General features: G+C 56.9%; 1 protein-coding gene across 5 annotated transcripts in view; it reads right to left on the bottom strand.

Annotated features, from left to right (window-relative positions):
• Positions 1-19,755, bottom strand: part of HSPG2 (heparan sulfate proteoglycan 2) — a 102,732-nt gene that overhangs the window by 32,857 nt on the left and 50,120 nt on the right. For all 5 annotated transcript variants that reach the window (XM_082612555.1, XM_082612554.1, XM_082612553.1 and 2 more), the window contains 26 exons: positions 19,479-19,642; positions 18,782-18,961; positions 18,490-18,686; positions 18,234-18,381; positions 17,387-17,514; positions 16,954-17,040; positions 16,807-16,865; positions 16,572-16,639; positions 15,523-15,663; positions 15,225-15,401; positions 14,907-15,086; positions 14,675-14,793; positions 13,907-14,018; positions 13,623-13,736; positions 13,406-13,533; positions 12,936-13,022; positions 12,399-12,448; positions 11,987-12,081; positions 11,532-11,672; positions 10,968-11,159; positions 5,247-5,339; positions 4,841-4,921; positions 4,386-4,616; positions 2,605-2,718; positions 788-915; positions 563-649 (listed from right to left, as the gene is read on the bottom strand). In XM_082612555.1, the coding sequence (XP_082468681.1) occupies positions 563-649; positions 788-915; positions 2,605-2,718; positions 4,386-4,616; positions 4,841-4,921; positions 5,247-5,339; positions 10,968-11,159; positions 11,532-11,672; positions 11,987-12,081; positions 12,399-12,448; positions 12,936-13,022; positions 13,406-13,533; positions 13,623-13,736; positions 13,907-14,018; positions 14,675-14,793; positions 14,907-15,086; positions 15,225-15,401; positions 15,523-15,663; positions 16,572-16,639; positions 16,807-16,865; positions 16,954-17,040; positions 17,387-17,514; positions 18,234-18,381; positions 18,490-18,686; positions 18,782-18,961; positions 19,479-19,642 (3,301 nt within the window). The remainder of the gene's footprint in view (positions 1-562; positions 650-787; positions 916-2,604; positions 2,719-4,385; positions 4,617-4,840; positions 4,922-5,246; positions 5,340-10,967; positions 11,160-11,531; positions 11,673-11,986; positions 12,082-12,398; positions 12,449-12,935; positions 13,023-13,405; positions 13,534-13,622; positions 13,737-13,906; positions 14,019-14,674; positions 14,794-14,906; positions 15,087-15,224; positions 15,402-15,522; positions 15,664-16,571; positions 16,640-16,806; positions 16,866-16,953; positions 17,041-17,386; positions 17,515-18,233; positions 18,382-18,489; positions 18,687-18,781; positions 18,962-19,478; positions 19,643-19,755) is intronic.

A 19,755-nucleotide genomic window follows, 5' to 3' on the forward strand; every position in this document is an offset into this window, starting at 1 on the left:
CCCTCGGAGTGGACTGTACTCTGTAGCGAACTTATCACTGTTTTAACTATGTATTTGTATGATTACTCACTATCTTGTCTCCCATTATAGTTGCGAAGCTATAAGGGCTGGGACTGAATCTGTTTTGCTCATTACTTTATTTCCAACACCTTGGCACACTGCATGGCACACAGTAGATGCTCAATAAAAATGTGCTGAATGAGGGAATAAAGCTGAGCCTTGAAGGCTAAACAGGAGTTAGCCAGGAACAGGCGGTTTGAGGGTGAAGAATGTTCCATGAAGAGGAAATAGCACATGCAAAGAAATGAACATGAAGAAGTCAAGAAATGAAGCCCAGCTAGAGTACAGAGTTGGGTGTCAGAAATGGGATGTGACTGAAGAGTGATAAAGCTACCTGAGGAGCTTGGGCTGGTCCCAAGGGCAATGGGGAATCTTGGAAGGGTTTTGAGCAGGGGAGGGCCATGATCCTGGTAGGGACCTTTCTGAGCAACATCATCCAGGACTCTCACCTAGGAGTCTACCATATGCCCCCTCCCTTCATCCCTCCTATTTGCAAACTTACTGCTCACAGTACTGGCCAGTGTAGCCAGGTTCGCAGGCTGTGCAGCGGTATCCACCAGCTCCCAGGCTTTCACAGGTGCGGGAGAACCTGGGATAAGAGGCAAAGGTCAGGCCATGGGACGCCCACTCCCCACCCTGTTCCCTCCACTTCTCCCCCAAAAGTCAGTTCAATGCCCTCCACTCCCCAGTGGGAGTTCTTCCTTGAGCCTTGAGCAAGGGCACCCACATGTTCTCTGGGTTGGTCAGTGGGCAGGCACAGGGCTGGCAGTCCTCAGGTGTTCCAGCCGTGGCGTCTCCATAGTAGCCAGGTGCACACAGCTCGCAGAACTCCCCGGCGGCATTGTGCTGGCATTGCTGCGAGGCACAAGGATGTCAGCTACTTGCTATTTGGCAAAATTTACCAAAACCTGTACAATTCTGTAATCTCTTGACCTCGAAATTCCATGTTTGTGAGCTTATCTTAAAGAGATAGTCATAGAGGGGCACAATGACTTCGCTACAGGATGTTCATCTCAGTGGTGTTTATAAAAGCAAAATGCTGGAAACAAACCATGAAAGAAGAACTGAGAAAGTTAAAAAGAGCACCCATCCAAATAGCTATCAAAAAGGATGATACTGATTCCATTTCTTCCATTTTTCTACCTAAATACCTGTAATATCAGAGGAAAGTCCCCACATGAGTATGTGGGGGCGGAGTTTTAGGAATAAGTGCTTCATCGTAAAAATGTGTGTGGGTTTTATGTTTTCCTCCAAAGAGATCCATGTTTCTTTTATTAACGTAGCATATTCCTCATTCCATATTTAGCTTGTGGCTCTGTCAACCCCTGGTCCTTGACCACATACCCTGGACAGCTATACATACATCACTCCGAAAAGTTCAGGTATAAAAAACTACTGAAAGGGCTTCCCTGGTGGCGCACTGGTTGAGAGTCCGCCTGCCGATGCAGGGGACACGGGTTCGTGCCCCAGTCCGGGAGCATCCCACATGCCGCGGAGCGGCTGGGCCCGTGAGCCATGGTCACTGAGCCTGCGCGTCCGGAGCCTGTGCTCCGCAACGGGAGAGGCCACAACAGTGAGAGGCCTGCATACCGCAAACAAACAAACAAACAAACAAACCAAAAAACTACTGAAATATTCAAAGACGTCATGAACTTGTAAGTGAAAAAAGTTGATCATAAAACACAGTGATCCTATGGTTATTTGTAAAACGAAAGGTATATTAATCTGCATAAATATTTGCCTAGAAAAAGAGCAAAAGAGCTCCACAGTCTAACATTGACAGTAATTACCTCCAGATGGTAGGATTTCAGGGAATTTTTACTTTCTTTTTAAGTTATCTCTATAGTCTGATTCTTCTACAGAAAACATGTGTCACTTTGGTGATAAGAAATAGCAGGGGGCTTCCCTGGTGGCGCAGTGGTTGCGAGTCCATCTGCCGATGCAGGGGACGCGGGTTCGTGCCCCGGTTCGGGAAGATCCCACATGCCGCGCGGCGGCTGGGCCCGTGGGCCATGGCCGCTGGGCCTGCGCGTCCGGAGCCTGCGCGTCCGGAGCCTGTGCTCCGCAGCGGGAGAGGCCACAACGGGGAGAGGCCACAGCAGTGAGCGGCCCGTGTACCGCAAAAAAATAAAAAAATAAACATAAAAAAAAAAGAAATAGCAGGAACCAAAGTTTTCTTTTCTTTTTTTTTTTTGGCCATGCCATGCGGCTTGAGGGATCTTAGTTCCCCGACCAGGGACTGAACCCGTGCCCGCTGCAGTGGAAGCGTGGAGTCCTAACCACTGGACCGCCAGGGAATTCCCCCAAAGTTTTCTTTATAAGGAAGGATGTTACTCCATAGTTCTGGCCACCCCACCATGCCTGCAACCCCTCGATGCCCAGACCTGCTGGGCCAGGAGCTCTTCCCCATAGGATGTGTCCCACGACCTTGCCCCTGGATCCGGGTCTATCCAAACCAAACCCCTCCCTATCCCACAGCCAGCCCTGACACCCCACCCAGGCCCAGCCAAGCTGACCCCTGCCCTGGCCCTGCTTGCATCTTACCGAGCAGGCCCCGGTCTCTGGGTGGCACAGGTCTGAGTGGCCATTGCATTCGCACAGCTCACAGTGGCCAAGGTAGAGTCCACTCCCAGTGCGCGTGTAGCCCGGGGCACAGTCCTGGGGGTAGAGGGGAGAGTTGGTCTCTGTCTCCATTGTGGTCCCACTCAGAGACAGCAGACCTAGAACCCGTCTCCTCCATCCCCCCTCCACCATCTAGACTCCCATTGGCTCTTGGCAGGGAAATTCCAGGCCCAGCTCTCCACCCCAGCACCCCCTCTTGGTAGCTCTCCTCCCCCATCTTCACTTTCCCAACACTCCAGAGCTGGGACAGTGTCGCCCCCATCCTGCCTGGCATCTCCAGTCACTCTGGATATACTGAAATAACAGTTCATTCTTAACGGAGAACCCTTCTCCAGCCCCAGGACTTTATCCCTGAAAAGTCTTCTGGCAGGGTCTTTATTGAAAAGTGTAACCCTGAGATGGAAAAAGGGAGTTCAGGAGATCTGGATTTGGGATGAGTCCTCGAAGACCTTTATGACTATGTTTACATTTGCTCAGTAAAGTGAAAGACGCAGCACCCATATAACCAAGGATGTTTTCCACATCCTAAGTGGGTAATCATGGGTTCTGACAATAATGAATTTCTGTTCGTTGCCCCTTCTTTGAAATCTCTCCAGGCCCTCACTCCCCAACCATTTCAAAGGGATGTTTATAAATCTGTTTTGCTTCACTGTGGAAAACGTGCACCAAGGATTCTGCTTTCCCCAGGGGTTCTCCTTCAAAATGTGTTAAATTTTATAACTTCAAGGGACGTGAATTCATCTATTTGGATTTGAAAGTTCTTGTGGACACGGCAAAGGTGCACAGATGTAAAGCTGCAGAGATGTGGACTTCCCACTGGGACTCCCTCAGTTGGGTGGGGGGCTAGCTGTTTCCACGCTTGACCTCCCTGCCACCCACTTGGCATTGCAGCCCTGCCCTCTTCCCTCCTGCGATCCCCCTTCCCCAGTTCCACATTCATTCATCAAATGTTAACTGGTTGCCTGCTTCGTGCCTAGGGATTCAGTGGTGAACAGTCAGCTCAGGCCCTGCCCTCGTGTTCAGTCTCCAGCTGGACCCTGCAAATGTCCTTGGAGTCCCTCCATCTGCCGGCCCTCTCTTCCACCCCCTACCGCTCTTCCCTCCCGATAGGACTCACTGTCTCTCCCCCGCCCCATCCATCTCATTCACTGGGGGCAGAGGAATTTTCCTGGGGTTCAGTTCTGACCCCAGCACTCCCTCAGCAGCTTGGCAGTCCCTGCTGGAGGGAGCCTTGCTCCAGGCCTGAGGAAGCACCCCCCACTCAGCTTTCCAGGGGTGACCCTTCTGCATCGCAGGCTATGTCCCCACACATTCCTCCTTCTGAGCTTCTGCTTATTCTGCACCCCCTGCCTAGAATGCTACTCTAATCCACGCTGTTCACCACTCTGAGGCATTTCCATGCTCTGCTTTGGGCTAATTTGTGTCTCTGTCTCTCTGTCTCTGGCGGGCATCCTGGGAACATGAGCTGGGTCTTAACGTCTGCAGAGTATAGCTATGTGCCCTTGGGTAAGTTGTGCACCCTTCAGAGCCTCATTTTTAAAAAAACCTGTTAAGAGGGGACAATTACGCATCTCTCAGTGCTGTTGGGAAGAATAAATGAGGTGTTGCTGAGTATATTAAAGTTATGACAGTAATCACAGGTGGCCCAGTTGACCTCTTGCTGATCCGGTTAGCGCAGAGGCATCTGGGCCGGTCACACTCACCTGGCAGGATAAGCCGACATAGCCCGGGGGGCAGCGGCATTCCTCCACCTCAAGGGCCCGGGGTCCCTCTGAGGGCCCAGGCTGGGCGACCTCCAGGCTGACCGCGCTGATGCTGGCTGCTGCTGGCATCGAGGAGAACGTGGCCCGGACCAGGAGCTCGTCCAGGTCAGCCAGTGCCATCAGGAGGTGCTCACGGGTGGCTGGCTGCCCATCAGGCCGGCGCCAGAATTCCTGGGTTGGTGGGGGAAGACAGCAAATGAGGGTGAGGGGCGTTGGGCTTTGTGTGCTGTTTCTGCAGTGCCCCCAGCCCCAACACCTGCCTTCCAGGCACTGGCCAAGGACCGTTAGCTGAGGATGGGGGGAGTGAGAGGCAGTGTAGCTGGCGTCAAAGCCAGGCTCCGAAGCAGGGTGGAGGGTGCAGACGGTCAGACATGGTGTGGCCGAGTGCCTCTCACCTCTCGGAAGATGATCTCGTAGCTCTTCCTCTCCGGGCCCTGCAGCGCTGGCTGGGAGGCCACCAGCATGATGTTGTTGCCCTGGGGAGACACGAGTGGGCTTGGGAGGGGAATTGAGGGGCTCTCGGGGACAGTGGGCTCCTCTCCCAATCCCAGTCTCCTACCTCTCCAATCTCCCAAGCTCATGTACCCAAAGGAGTCAGGTACATGCCCACTACCCCATCTTCCAGCAGCTGGGCCTCTGCCTACATAGTGTCCAAACAGATGGTGGGGCAGGGGCATGGGCCTAACTAGTGGGTGGGTGCCAGGCCAGCTGAGTGCTGGACTGAAAGGAAAGAAACACTGAGGGTACCCCCAGCCTCCACCTTCCCCTTTTGCCCACTCGGTGTGGAATCCATGTGCTCACCGTGATCTGGACATCAGGGTCAGACAGCGGGCTGCCCTGGGACCCCGCTGTGTAGGAGAGGGTGTACCGCAGCTTTCCGCCATAGGCTGCCACCTGCAAGAGGCAAGCCCTGCAGTCACAACCTGACTCTGCCCTCCTCTGGGGTGTGTGCGACCAGACAGGTGAGGGGGCGGAGCCTCTGGAGGCCTTTCTGCACCCGTGCTGTCCTCCCCACCCAACCGGAGGCTGGTGGTTGCCTAAGTGACAGGACATCTATCAGTTCCTTCACAGTCTCAGACCTGGTGGCAGTGTCCCTGAGAAGCCTCTATTCTGTTTTATGGGGTTTCCCATTTCCCACTGTCTCACGATCCCAGCAAACAAGCTCCAAGTCCCTTCCATTAAAGGAATTTCCCATAAAGCAGACAGGGGTAATGACTGTGACCACCACAGGGAGGTTGTAGAAGGTTCAGAAGTTCTCAGCCATGGCGGGGGCAAGGGGATGCGGCAAGTTGCCCCTCAGAACTCTTGCCTCCTGGGTAGGTGGTTTTTGTTTGTTTGCTCAGAGTCCATTTCCCCTGTTGTTTTGCAAACTGTAGTCCTGGTTTCCTTGAAAGGAAACTATGTTCTACAGGCAGCCTGTGTGGTTTGTGGGGCCCGGCCCCTCCTCCTCTAAAGTGGAGACGTGAGCCAGGTCTGGCCAATCTGCACATTCCACCACTCCTCCTCTCTGCTCCAGCAGGGATGAACATGTGAACCTGGTACTTCTGCCCTTTCTACTGGAACAGAAAAACCCCCTTTACTAGTCAGATTGGAAGCTGGAGAATGATGCCAGCTGAGATAAAGTCCTAATGAGCTCCTGGGTCGAGCCATGCCTGATACCAGCTATCTTTGGGCTTTGTACTTTGTACTTTCATGAGCCAATAGATTCTTCATTGCGGGCAAGCCAGCTGGACTCGGGTTTCCTATTGCTCACAACTGGAAGAGCGTTATTGTTTGCTGCTGGGGGCTTCCACTTGGGCAGCCAAGGCCCCAGCTCTGCCCCACAGGACTTTCCTTTCTCTCCTCTGCCACTAGGGCAGTTGTTCAGGTCAATACCACACTGTGTCAGGCCTGGCCCATTTGCTCATTTGTGTTCATTCAGTTGGTGAGCATTTATTAAATACCTACTGATGACATGCCAGGCCCTGGGCTACACAGGCCCTGAGGATGTTCTCCACAAGCTCAGGGTGAGGTAAGGAATTTAGGGGCATAACCAGATAACCATGAAACAGCTGGTTTCCCGTTTTCTTTGGATGTCAGCAAGCTCATCGCCATGTCTAGGACCAAGCTGCAGGTGTGTACCGCAGGGTGGCTAAGGGAGCAGACCCTGCAGTCTAAGACTGGGGTTCAAGTCCAGCTCTATTGGCTGGACAGCCTTGGGCAAGTCACTTAACTTCTCTGAGCCCAACTTTCCTCCTATGGAAATGGGAATAAAAATAATACCTACCTTGAAAGGTAGTATGAGGATTAAGTAATGCAGGCCACGTAAAACCCTGCACTCAGCATAGGGCCTGCTGAGCACACGGCCTCAATGCTTGCTAACTCCCCTCATTGCACCCAGCTCCACCCCTGGCTCCAGCAAGCTTCCTACCTTCATTTCCCCCTGAACCAGACTGTCTTGTCTGCTTCTCTGAATGTTATTTTATTGCATATTGTGTGTGTTCTTAAGAGGAACTCTAAATCATTTCTGGAACAATACTAGTACAAATGCGATACTACTAATAATGACGATGATGACGATGACGGTGATTCCGACATGACAGGAATGATAATCAGATTAACATTGAACTCTGGGAGGCCAGGGTCTTATTCTACGCATATACAGTACAGCACACAGTAAGTACTTAATGCTTCTTGAATGAATGAATGCAGTCCCAAGAGCTAGGTCAGTGACCTGGATACAGGGTAAAGGGAGACCAAAGAAGAGGTGCCTTACCTCCCAGTTAAGATAGCCTTTCTGTCAGGGGACTGTGGCTCGCTGAAGGGTAAGAGCTGAGCTGGGTTCGATCTCAGCCCTACTTTGACCTGGATGTGGGACCCCTCTCTGGGCCTTGGCCTACCCATTTGTGTCATAAAAGGTTTTGACAAAGGGCCCTCTGATATTTTAGGATTTGATGACACCCCTATTCCCCCACCCCCCCCAAATCCTTGTTACCTTGTTCCCCAGGAAGGCTTTGGGCAGCTGCCAATAATAGAGGCTTTCAGGAAGCAGAGAGAAGCCTTTGTAGGAGAGAGAGAACTAGGACAGAAGGACAGGTGGTGAGAGTGGATCGAACAGGTCGGGGGCCAAAAGGGCAGAGATGGTCCCAACGGGGGTGAGAACAGACCCCAGAGGGAGGTCCAGGAGGGCAGAGGGATAGAAACCCCACCCCCAGCCCCACAGCTCAGGTCCTGGCCCAGCTCTTTGGACAACTTGCTCCCCTGTCTGGACCCGGACACCCCAACTGTTCTCACTGGCTGTGGTTTGGGTCGGTGTCTCCTCACATCTGGTGCTACGCCCCTTGTGGATCCCAAGATGATTTACGGGGCACACCAGAGAACATTTTAAAATTTAGTGGCTATTTTGGGACTACCCTGGTGGCGCAGTGGTTAAGAATCCACCTGTCAATGCAGGGGACACGGGTCCAGTCCCTGGTCGGGGAAGATCTCACATGCCGCGGAGCAACTAAGCCCGTGCGCCACAACCCCTGAGCCTGTGCTCTAGGGTCCAAGAGCCACAACTCCTGAGCCCGTGCTCCGCAAGAGAAGCCACTGCCATGAGAAGCCTGCGCACCGCAATGAAGAGTAGCCCCCACTCACCGCAACTAGAGAAAGCCCGTGCGCAGCAACAAAGACCCAAAGCAGCCAAAAATAAATAAATAAATAAATAAATAAATAAATAAATAAATAAAATTTAGTGGCTATTTTAATGTGTATTTAAAAATGTAAAACTAGCATAACTGAGTTGGTATATGATTGGTTGAAAGAAAAAACTGGAGTAAATAACTGTCCAAGTGGTGTGCAGAAATGGCAGAATTTGTGAAATTGGTTCAGAGAAAACTGAAGTCTAGAAAACACGATGGGTGTGGGGGGCGTGTCCCTTGGTGGGTGCTTTGGCACATACCTGAGAGCCTGCTGAGGAAGACAGAGAAGCAGAGGAGGAGGGGGAGGAGGGGGAGGGAGAGAGCAGAGCTGCTTGCAGAGCAGCTGCCGGCTGGGGACGGGGCGAGAGCCCCTGGGGAGGGGGCCGGGGGTGGGCAGCAAAGCTGGAAAGGAGCCGCCAGATCTCGGCATCCATCCGCCTCTGGGCCTCATCCACCTGGGGGACCGAGAGAGGGTAGGACAGAGGAAAGGAGCAGAAGGACAGAAAGGACACCGTGAGGCTCTGCCTGCCCCCAGGTCGGGCCAGGTCCAACCAGCCGCCCACGCCTGTGCTATCTGTTCACAAGTGCCGATGCCTGACGCTCCGGCCTTTGTACCTGCTGCCCTTTTGCTCCCCGTGAGACTGGTGGAGCTCCCTGGAATGGGCCCGGACTACGGGGAGAAGCTCATAGAGTGGGTACCCCTGGTAAGAGAGGGGCAGACAGTTCTGCCCAAGCTCAGGCTAGAGGGGCTAGAGGCAGCCCCAGGGGCATATGTGGTGCCGAGACGGCTCATTGGGCCTCACGTTCCGTGCATGCCCATGGTACCAGCCCAAGCCACTCACAGTTCTGTAATGCTTCCCAAGGGCAACACCGGAGTGGTCTGGGCATCAGGTTGGGGCCTGGCCTGGCCTGGGGGAAAGTAAGGGCCCAGGAAGGCCAGGGCCTCAGCCCCAAGCTCCTACTTGGACTGTGCTGATTTCTTCCCTGGGGCCCTAGACACAGGCTGTCCCCAGCCAGGCCTTGGCTGTCCTCTGTGACAGCTGCTGTGTCCGGCCCTTGCCCTGTGGGGGCCCCAGGATCCTCCCAGCAGCCACAGCTGCCCTCAACTGCTCCTCTGAGAGGGACGTGCGGTTCTGACAGGTAGAGGGCACAGGCCAGCTCAGACCCTCCCAGAGCCCTAGAGCTGGAGCCCTGGGGGGTGTCCTCTCCCCGTGGATATGGCGGCCAGAAAGGCCCACGCGGACTGGGGAGAAAGACGCATGCTCCCTTCTCCAGGCTGGCACACAGGGTTAACTCCAGGCCGTGGAGGGCCGTACACACACAGATGGTTAATGGAGGCTGCTTGGGAGACAGCGCTGGGGTAACCTGGTGGGCCAGGTATAGTCACATGGTTTAGCATCAAGTTAGTTTCCTGGCTAACTCAGCCACCACTCTGGCCACAGACGGTTGGCACCAGAACCAGACCACACAGTAGACGAGGCACACACCCCTCCTGGCTCTAACTCCTGCTATCACAGGGCTTGGGCACAGCAGTGCCCTGACCGTGCGCCATCGGGCACGACCTGGGTCCACGTGGACCCATATTGCCCGGGGCACTGGGCATCTCCCCATGCGGGGCTGAGGGCATCCAAGAACACACCATGCCCACGTCACATCAGTTTCACACCACTCAGATTGTGGGCCTACCTGGTGAGCCTGTTGCATCCGCGCAAAATATGCCTCCCTCTGTGGGGCACAGGGAAATGCCAGGAGAGGGAGTCAGAGAGAAAGAAAGGTCTGAAGCTGCAGGGCAGTAGGGAGGAAGACGCGGAGGCCAGGAAAGGAGGAGAAGGGAGAAGGGACCAGAAGGCAGCCAGCCCTGGGAGGAGGCTGGGATACGTGGGTCTGTCCAAGGAACAGGGACAGGGCAGCCTTGAACACCCCCTCCTAAGTGTCCCTGACCTTCCTGGGGCCCTGGGCGTGGGGACACATCTGCTTGAACACCGGCCTCAGCCAGCAGGGGATGCTTGTACCAAGACCCACTTTCCCTGGGTGCCCCCAGGTGGCTCTGACCACTCACAGAACCCATTTGGGCAGCCGTCCTGGAGTCCAGCCAAAGACCCTGCACCCCACCGTGCCACTAACACCATCGCCCCATCACCTCCGCGCTAGACCGTGACACTGGCGGAGCAAAGACTCCGACTAGTGTAGTATTTAAGGGCGGCCTCTGACCTGGTTGGAATCCCAGCATTGCCACCTTCAGGCTGTGGGAGCCCAGGCAAGTCCCCTAACCTCTCTCACCTCAGTCTTCTCACTTATGCAATAGGGCAGTAGTTGTACTTAGCTCATGCAGTTGTGATTTATGACATGTAAAAGTGCTTGCAACAGTGCCCAGCACAGAGTAAGAGATCAGTAAATATGACCTCTAATAAGAATACCCAACACCAAGCACAGGGCTGACAGCACAGAGGGAATTCCATGTGTGAGCAAATGAATGAAACTGAAACTGTGTCTCATTTGTCCTTGTGTTTCCAGGGCCTCGCTCAGGACCTGTTTGTTGACTAACTGCGCGAAAGCTAATAATCATTAACAGGCGAGCACTTATTATGCACCAGGCATGAGCTCTAATCCTCCGAACTGCTTTGGAGCTGAGGTTTATCAAAAGGCAGCCAGCTGGGAAGCGGCAGGGCTGGGTTTAGACCGAGGCCTATATGACCCCAAAGGCTGCACGCTTAACCATGACATGGCATGCTTCTCTGCCAGCCCAGACTGCTCTGAGGTCAACTCGTGTCTGAGTCCCTGCTGGCCCCAGGGCTTGGCAGGGGCCTGGCTCAGAGCTGGCGATCAGGCAGGGTCTGCCAGGCCCTGCTGCATGTCACACCTTGTCTCCCTGGTATGTCTCCGGCAGCTGCCAGTAGAAGGACTCGTGGCCAAGGTTGGCGAAGTTGCCAAAAGTAAGCTGGGCACCCTCGGGCACTGGTTCCACGGTGAAGCCTCCTGTCAGGTGGCTGTTCCGCTGTGGGTTCACCAGGGTGAAGCCTTGGAAGTCCCCAGGGGCAAAGTGGGTGGAGATCTGGCAGCAGAAGGAGGATGGGGGTCAGCCTGGGCGCTGGGGCAGGCACCTTGGTGGGGGAGGGGCGGGGGTGGGCATTAGAATGGGGAATGGGGGGATGGTGAGACCAGGGCTAGGACAGAAATGATGGGGAAATGGAGAGGACATTTGGGGGAAGGAGGGGGTTGGGGTCAGTGATGACATAAACAATAATGGGGTCATGGGGAGGGCATTAGGGGCGGGGGCGAGGGTTGCTGGGATCTGTGCTTACATGGGCAGTGATGGAGGCATGGGGATGCCACTGGGCTAGGCTTCTCACCTGCCCCGCCCTAGTGATGAGCCAGGAGAGGCCGGCGGCAGGCCCCGGTGCTGGGGCAGTGGAGGGGCTCTTACCAGGTGGCGCGTGTAGGAAGAGCTGGTGCACTGCTGGGTGATGCCCATGCAGAAGCAGGGCAGGCAGCCAACCGGGTTGCTGGCGCTCAGGTGAAAGTGGTGGGGCCGGCAATAGCTGCAGGTGAGGCCTTCCACCTGGGCCTGGAGGATGGGTAGAAAGGTGGGTGCGGGGAGCTCGGATGGCTCTCTTGCACCTTCAGCAGCCTTTGAGGCCAGGCTTCCCAGCCACTTCCAGCAGTTCTGGGGAGCCCCTGCTGCCCCCATGCCTAGGCCCCAGCTCCCATCAGATGCTGCCTGACTTTCCACGAGGCCCCGAGCAGTAGGGCAGAGATGGGTCCTGCGAGGAAGGGTGGCGGGGGCGCAGGGACAGCCCTGAGGGTATGGTGACAGGGAAGGCCTGGCAACCACTGTGGCTGCGGTTCAGGGCCTCGTGGAGGGCAGGGGTTTGTACTAACCTTGCACTGGCATTGTCCAGCAGAGTCACACTGGTCGCTGATGCTGCCCTGGGGGTCACAGCCACAGCCGATCGGCTCTGGCAATTGGCCGTCTCCTGAGGTGGAGGGAAGCCACAGCTGGAACCCCAAACCTGCCACCGAGCATCCCCATTTCACCACCCTCTGGGCATCTAACTTGCCACCTGAGAGAGGAAGTGTTTGTTTCTGAACACCTACCACGCACAGGCATTATACACATTCACAGCAGCCCTCTGGGGTACGTGGGCCTTTTACTGCCCCCGTTTTACAGATAAAGAAGCCGAGGCTCAGAAAGGTAAAAGTCACTTGCCACAGGTTGAAGGAGAACAAAGGCTCTGTCCTAGCTCCACCCCTAGGATAGCCAGATCCCAAAAGCCTCCCCAACCGGACTCACTTCGACAAGGCTGGCCCTGGCCGGGGTTGCCATAGTAACCTGGGGCACACCTGTGGTGAGAGAAAGCACTGGGTGAATGGAGGGAAGAACCACAGAATCCTGGACTGTGCTGGGGGCCCCGAATTGGACTCAATGACCTCAGAGTGCTGGAAGGAAACTATTAGCCTAACTCACCCATTTCACAGATGGGGAAATAGGTGGGAGAAGAAGGGCAGGGACATGCCCAGCATGGTCAGGCCTCAAACCCAGGACTTTCAGCAAGAATGAGGGGTTTTCTGGGAAGATTCTGGCCTGGTTGGGGCAGGGGGGCAGGGGGTGTTGGGAGTTGGGGGCAAACTGCAGGCCTAGATCTCTGAGGGCCTCGAATGCCAGGCTAAAGGTTTAGGCTCTCGGGTAAAGGAGCTGATTGTCTTCTGGGGGCCTTTGTGAGGCAGAGTGGGCGGATTCTGGTTCCTTCTGGTCAGGAGGGCTGGGCCTAGTCTGACTCCAGGGGCAGCCCCTCCTGCACGCTCCCCACCCTGCCCGCACCTGCCTCACCTCTCACAATGACGCCCGCTGTGGCCTGGGGAACACGCATCACAGGTGGGGTGGCCATCTGTGTCCAGAAAGCAAGTGTGGGTGGCTCTGTGGGTGTGGGGGGCAAATTTCCAGTTAGAAGGTCAGCAGCTCTTCTTTTAGGACCAGGGCAGGAGGGAGAGGAGGAGCGGGCATGTGAGTTAAGGTGTCCTGAGTGCCAGCTACATGCCAGGCTCTGTGCTAAGAGTTCCATGGCATCATCTCATGCTCACACCAGGGGCCAAGGTGGAGGTACGTCATTATCCCCATTTCACAGATGAAGAAATTGAGGTCCAGAGAGAGAAGTGTATCTTATACAAAGTGACACCTTGAGGGAGTGGTAAGGCCACAATTTAACCACTGCCTCTCAGAAGGGTCTGGGAAGAAGGGAAACTGGGGCAGGGCAATGGACGTTTCAGGAAAGGGCAGGTACAGGCAGGGACTGGACGCACTGGCCAGCAGCGGGGGCTCCGTGACAGGGGCACGGCTGGCAGTCTTGTGGTGTCCCACGCTGGGCATCCCCGTAATATCCGGGCTGGCACTGCTCACATCGGGGGCCCTCTGTGTGGTGCTGGCAGCCCTGTGGGGGGGGGGGTAGAACGTGGGTTGAGGCTGAGCCCCTGGAGGCCACAGATCCCTGGGGTAGGAAAGAAGGAGGGTAGGACTCACCTGGCAGGCACCTGTTTCGGGCTCACAGACCTCTGTGTGGCCATGGCAGCTGCAACGTTCGCAGGTGCCCAGGTAGAGGCCGCTGGGCATGCGTGTATAGCCTGTGTCACAGTCCTGGGGGCAGGAAGATGACGGTGGAGGGACTTCCTCAGTAGGGGCCGTTCTGGGAAGGGACCACTGGATGGCTGGGGCGGGCTTGGGGAGGTGGGAGAGCTAAAGGAGGAGGAGCCAGCAAGCACCGTGGAGGGAGCTGGCTGGACAGGTGGGTGGGGCCCAGGGCTCACCTGGCAGGATGGGCCACGGTACCCAGGTGGGCAGGTACACTGCTCCACTTCCAGTGCAGGGTCCTGGCCAGTGTCCTCAGGCACAGCCACGTCCATGCTGATGCCAGAGATCCTGGGTGTGGCAAGACCCATTATGAACGAGCACTCGCGCTGGCCTGGCACCCCTGGAGCCCTACATGCTATCACCTCGTTAATCCTCTCAGCAGCCCTGCGTTGATGCTACTGGGGCCCCGTCCAGCTCCCTGACTGGGCGTCCATGCCCCAGCAGCTGCAAGGGCTGTGGTGAAAGGCTTATACCTGTAACTTCCTCCAGGGAATGAACGTTCCTTGCCAGGAGAGGTCACACTGTCCCACTCCCTTGGGGTGACCAATGACAGACTGACCCAGGGTACAAAGGTCCCTCTGCCTCAAGGCAGGATGACTCTGCAGGGCTCCATGGGGATGAGACCGAGGCTGGTCTTCACCTGACACCGCTTCCTTGCCTGGCCGCTTCTCCCTCCTGTGTCCCTCCCTCCCAGGTTCTCCTTGTCAATCACGGGCACCCAAATCCCCATCTCAGGCTTTGCTTCTTGGGGACCCGACCTAAGACAAGCCTTCTGAGGGAGGTACTGTTATAATCTCCATTTTACAGATGGGGAAAATGAGGCACAAGAAGGCCGCAGAGCCAGAAAGCAGCAGAGCTGGCAGTCTGGCTGCACCACGTCGCACCGCTTAGCCTGGAGCCACCCCCAAGTCCCCTCCGGTCCTCCCGCCCCGGGCCCCAGACACCTGCTCTCCGCTGGCCGCTGGGTGTAGGATGCCTGGATCAGGAGGGTGTCGATGCCCGCCAGCGCCATCAGCAGGTGCTCCCGCGTGGCCGGCTGTCCGTCAGGCCGCTGCCATGCTTGCTGCCGAGGAAAGAGCTTATCGGCTGCAACCCCTGACAGCCTGACACCTGAGTGAGAGGGGCAGGGGGCCTGCCCGCCTCCCCCAGGGGGTCTCCTGGGATGGTGTTGCTCACTTCTCGGAAGGGCACGGTGAAGGTGCTGGGCTGCCCGGGGCTAGGCTCCTGGGAAGTGTGATGCTCCAAGATAATGTTATTGCCCTGCAGTACCACCAGCGGCTGCCTGTGCAGGGTCGCGGAGCCAGGCTGGGGCCGCTGGGTCACTGTAAAGCGCAGCTCTCCGCCGTAGGAGGTCACCTGGGACACAAGGCAGACAGGTGCTCAGCTGGGGCCCCCACCGTCGGGCCCTGCCACTGCTCCGGCCACCTCCTCCGCCTCTTCTCCAAAGGTACCAAGCTGCCTGGAATTCCCTTTCTCTTCCCACCCCCCGCCCACCTTGTCCCCCAGGAAGCGTGAAGGGAGGCTCCAGAAGTAGGGCCCAGATGGGAGGCTGTGGAAGGAGGAGAAGACCAGTTCCCCGGGCATGGGTGACGAGATGCCCTCGCTGGTGTTGTGGGTGCCCGCGGCGTTGGTCAGGCTGAACGGAGTGGGCTCCTCAGAGGCCCCCAGCACCTGGGGGGGGGGGGAGAAGAGGCCGGGATGGGGGCCGTGGCCTGTGACTGGCCCTTGGTCCACCCAGCCCTGGGCTTGGCTGTCCCGCCAGTCTGCCCAGCCACCCGCCTCGTGTAGGTACCTGTGCGCGGCTCCAGGAGGAGCTGGTGCACTGGCGACTGACGCCCATGCAGAAGCACTTGAGGCAGCCGTCAGGGTTGTGGGTGCTCAGGTGGAAAGAGCCAGCGACACACTCATTGCACAGGCGCCCCACCACGTTGCTCTGCAGGCACAGAGCTGGGAGCTGCAGGGTGGCCCACAGGAGGGGCTGCCTGGAGCTTCCGGTCCAACCCACCCATATTCTAGATGGGAACCCAAGGCCAGAGGGAGCCGTGAAAAGAGCACACGTATGAGGGCGGCCACCATGTGAACAATAATTCCCCATTAACGGGAGCTTATACAACCAATCGTTTTTCTCTTTTCTCTTTGGTTGCTAGGGGGCTCACAAATAAATTTTAGACTTGAAATATAGCAAAGTGGTCAGAATAATTACTGCTACTATGAGTGGAGTGTTTCATGAACTGTGCTAGTTTCTATCCAACCAGCACCTCCTTTAACTCCTCTAAGTCCCTTGAGAGGGATGTGACATCTCCATGCTGCACACGAGGAAACCGAGGCTCAGGAATGGGAAATGATCTACACAGGGTTCCTCAGCTTGCTAATCCACTCTGGGATGTAACATCAGGAATGCCTGATTTCAAAATCTGCCCAGTTCTTTTTTCTGCAGACACCTGATGCTCCCACCCTCAGTGCAAACCATTTCCCTCCTCTGAGCCCCCATCTCCTCATCTGTGACTTGGTGTTGCTACTAGCTACACCATTGTGTCAGTGTGGAATGAAAGCACGGTTAAAGCAAAGGTACAGTACAGATATAACGGTCACACAAAGAGTGACTAGCAAAGGACCTGAGACTTGAACCCAGGTCACCTGCCACCCCAAACCAGTGCTCCTTCCTGATGCCAGGCCACCTCTCGTGAAGGGGAAGACGAGCCCACCAGGCCCATCTGCCTGCAGCTAGGTCACCGCCCACTGGCCAAGGAGCCATGGAGAGGATGGAGCCTCCTTCCTCCCTCTCCCCGCTGTGTGCTGGGACCCAAGGCCCCCGGGGTCGGGGGGGGAGGTCACGCGTACCTTGCAGAGGCAGGCCTCTCCAGAGGTCCCCGTGCTGCCTCGCTCATCACAGCGCACAATCTGCTGGTCTGGAGACACAAAGTAGGTATGGGCAGGCACGATGGGAGTGGGATGGACATAACCTGGACAAGGCGGGGCGGCTCCCCAAGGATCACGGGGTTTGTGCTGGTCTCGGGGACTGGGGCCTGGTGGGCAGCCTGGGGAGGTGCCAGGGGATGGTGGCTGTGATACTCACTGGTGGGCCTGCACTTCCCGCCGGGCTGGATGGGGTTGCCCTCATATCCGGGGGCACAGCTGCGGGAGGGAGAGGGTTGTCAACGGCACTCCCATGCCCCCACCCACGATGGCCTGCTTCTCCCAGCCCCCACCGGCTCTCCCTCACCTCTCACAGCGGCGGCCCGTGTAGCCTGGGGCACACGCATCACACGTGGCTTGGCCATCCGTGTCCAGGAAGCAGGTATCTGAGAACCTGTGGGTACCAAGTGGACAGGACATGGGGCAGGGCTGCGATGATGGGCCAGGCGAGGGCTTACGGTCCCACTCTGGGAATGACTGCTGTCCACAGGGACATAGCAGGCTATGAAGCCCACCTGCTCTTGGTCTGCAGCCTCATAGCAACACTAGGAGGACAGATGGGCCCATTGTATGGAAAAGGAAGCAGGCCTGGAGAGGTCAAGGGGCCTAGTATAATTTAGTGACCAGGTGAAGATTTGAACCCAGGCAGGTCTCCCATCTCCCTGCCCAGAGGATGCCCCTAGCCTACCGCACTACCCACTCCCTCAGCCCTATGTGCCCCATCTCGAGCTGGGTCTGACCTGCGGGAGGCATCGATGTATGGACAAGGGCAGGGCCGGCAGGCGGTGGCCGTGGCCTTGGTGGCGTCACCAAAGAAGCCGGCCTTGCATTTGTTGCACTGTGGTCCCTCTGTGTTGTGCTGGCAATTCTGGGAGGAAGCGGAGGGAGTGGTTCAGGTTCTACAGAGCAGCCCTCTGACCCCAGTGTGAGGCCACATTGGACCACATGGGCTCCGTGAGGGTGGGCCTTTGAGGCCGGCTGGATCAGCCTCTCCCATCATGCTGGAACTACCCCACAGCTTGGCAGATAGGGGAGCACCCGGCTCCATCCTGACGGGGAGCTCACCACCTCACGTAGCAGCCTGTCCCATAGAAGGTTCCAAATGCCTGCTTTGTTTTGACCTAAACCCACATTCTTCTCCCAGTCTGCACCCGCTGGCTAGTTTTGCCCTCTGTAGGCCGTTCCTTCTACCCCTGACAGCTCTTCGGGGATTTGGAGATAAGTTTTCCCTGCTCGAGGCTTCCGTCTGTCAGCTCCACAATCCCAGCTCCCTCCACCATTCCTAAGAAATCATGTATGATTTATAGGTTCCTTCCTCTTAGGAATGCCCTGCTAAGGGCCATGCTTTATACACAGTACTCTCCAGGATTGGTCTGACCAAGGTGGAAGAGAGTAGCACTTTCACCTCTCCTATCTGGACATAATATCTCTGTTAATGCATCCAGAGGTCATGATAGCTTGGGTGGCAGCCATGGCAGTCACTCTGGAGGCTTGTGCTAAGCGCTGGGTACAAGGAAGCCTCAGCCTGAACCTCCCACTGAGCCCTTGCCCCTAGCCAGTATCCAAGTGCCAGCTGGCATGACTCACCAGGCAGTGGCCATACACAGGGTCACAAGAGCTGGCATGGCCATTGCAGTTGCAGCCAGAGCAGGTGCCCAGGTAGGGCCCACCAGGCACCCGGGTGAAGTGGGCATCACAGCTCTCACAGGACAAGCCGGAATAGCCAATGGGGCATCTGTGGGGACAGGACCAAGACAGTGGCTGCAAGAACCATGAGGCCTTGCTGTTTCTCCCCTATCTTTGCCAGGGTCCCTGTGGCCCCCGGCCCTGCCGGGTCAGGCACCTGCACTCCTCTACGCTGTGGGCGCGGCCATGGCTGGTAGCGTAGGTGACAGTCGTATCCATGGAGAGGTCACTCAGCCCCACACTAGCCATCTTGGCGTTGTACACTGTCTGGATAAGCACAGCTTCCAGGCTCTGCAGCACCTGCACCATCTCCGCTCGCTGCACTGGCCGGCCAGACTCATGGACCCAATGCTCCTGGGTGTGGACAAAGGCGGGCGGGGTCATGCATCAGCACCTGCCCAGCCTGTACCCCCTTCACCGCCAGCCCTGAGGGATCAGGCGCCACACACCTCAGACAAGTGGACTTGGCGCAGGTTCACAGAACCGGGCTGGGTGGGTGTGTGGCCTCGGGAGAGCAGGCGATGTCCGGCGCCCACCAGGACCACGTCTGGCCGCTGCACTGGCTCCAGCATGCCACGTGCCAGCTCATAGCGCACCTTGTAGCGCAGGGAGCCGCCGTAGGAGTCCACCTGGCCGAGATAGGGCAGATCAGGGCTGGGCCAGTCATGGGCATGCTTGATTCTCACTGTGTGTCCACTCGTTCCCCTCCTCCCTCACTCTGCATAGCTGGTACTGCGTGTCCAGCACGGAGCTGGGCACAGGGAAGCAGAGGTGGGTGGGACTTGGGCTCTGCCTTGGGGATGCTCAGTCCAATTTGGGGGAGCAGTCTGGTAACACTGTGTAAAAGGTGCCCAGGGAGGCCGGAGGAGGGCACTGGGCCTAGCTCAGACGTGGCGAGTGGTCCGAGAGGGCTTTCCAACAGCTGAGTCAGAATTCCTCCCAACCTGACCATGGCAGGCCTGACCCTGCACTGAATGAATGAGCCGCTGCCCACGGAGGGCTGCGCTGGGGCAAGACAACGTCTCCCAGAGCAAAGACTGCCCTGCTGGCCCCCAGCTTCAGAGGGAGCGGAGCCCAGGCAGGTTCTGGGCATGTGCAGCGGGGCTCGGCCACCTCCCCATCCAGGGCAGCAGCCCGGCCTGTCACCTTGTTGCCCAGGAACTGCTCAGGTAGAGCCCAGAAAGAGTCATGGACCAGGAAGCGTCGGGACAAGTCGACCAGCTGGAACTCCTGCAGAGCGGTGTCAATCTGCAGCTGGGTGGAGGAGAGGGGAGGCATCCCGGGCTGCGAGGGCGTCGTCACATTCACGCCTGGGTGGCAAAGGCGAGGGGTGAGGGCCATGCATGTTCTGGCCCAGATAGCCCCCTTGAGGGGCTGTAACCCAGAGAGATGGGAAAGTTTGGGGAGAAGTGTGATTTAGAGA

Source organism: Mesoplodon mirus, assembly GCF_964341445.2.
Source record: "Mesoplodon mirus genome assembly, chromosome: 3".
Classification (NCBI taxonomy): domain Eukaryota; kingdom Metazoa; phylum Chordata; class Mammalia; order Artiodactyla; family Ziphiidae; genus Mesoplodon; species Mesoplodon mirus.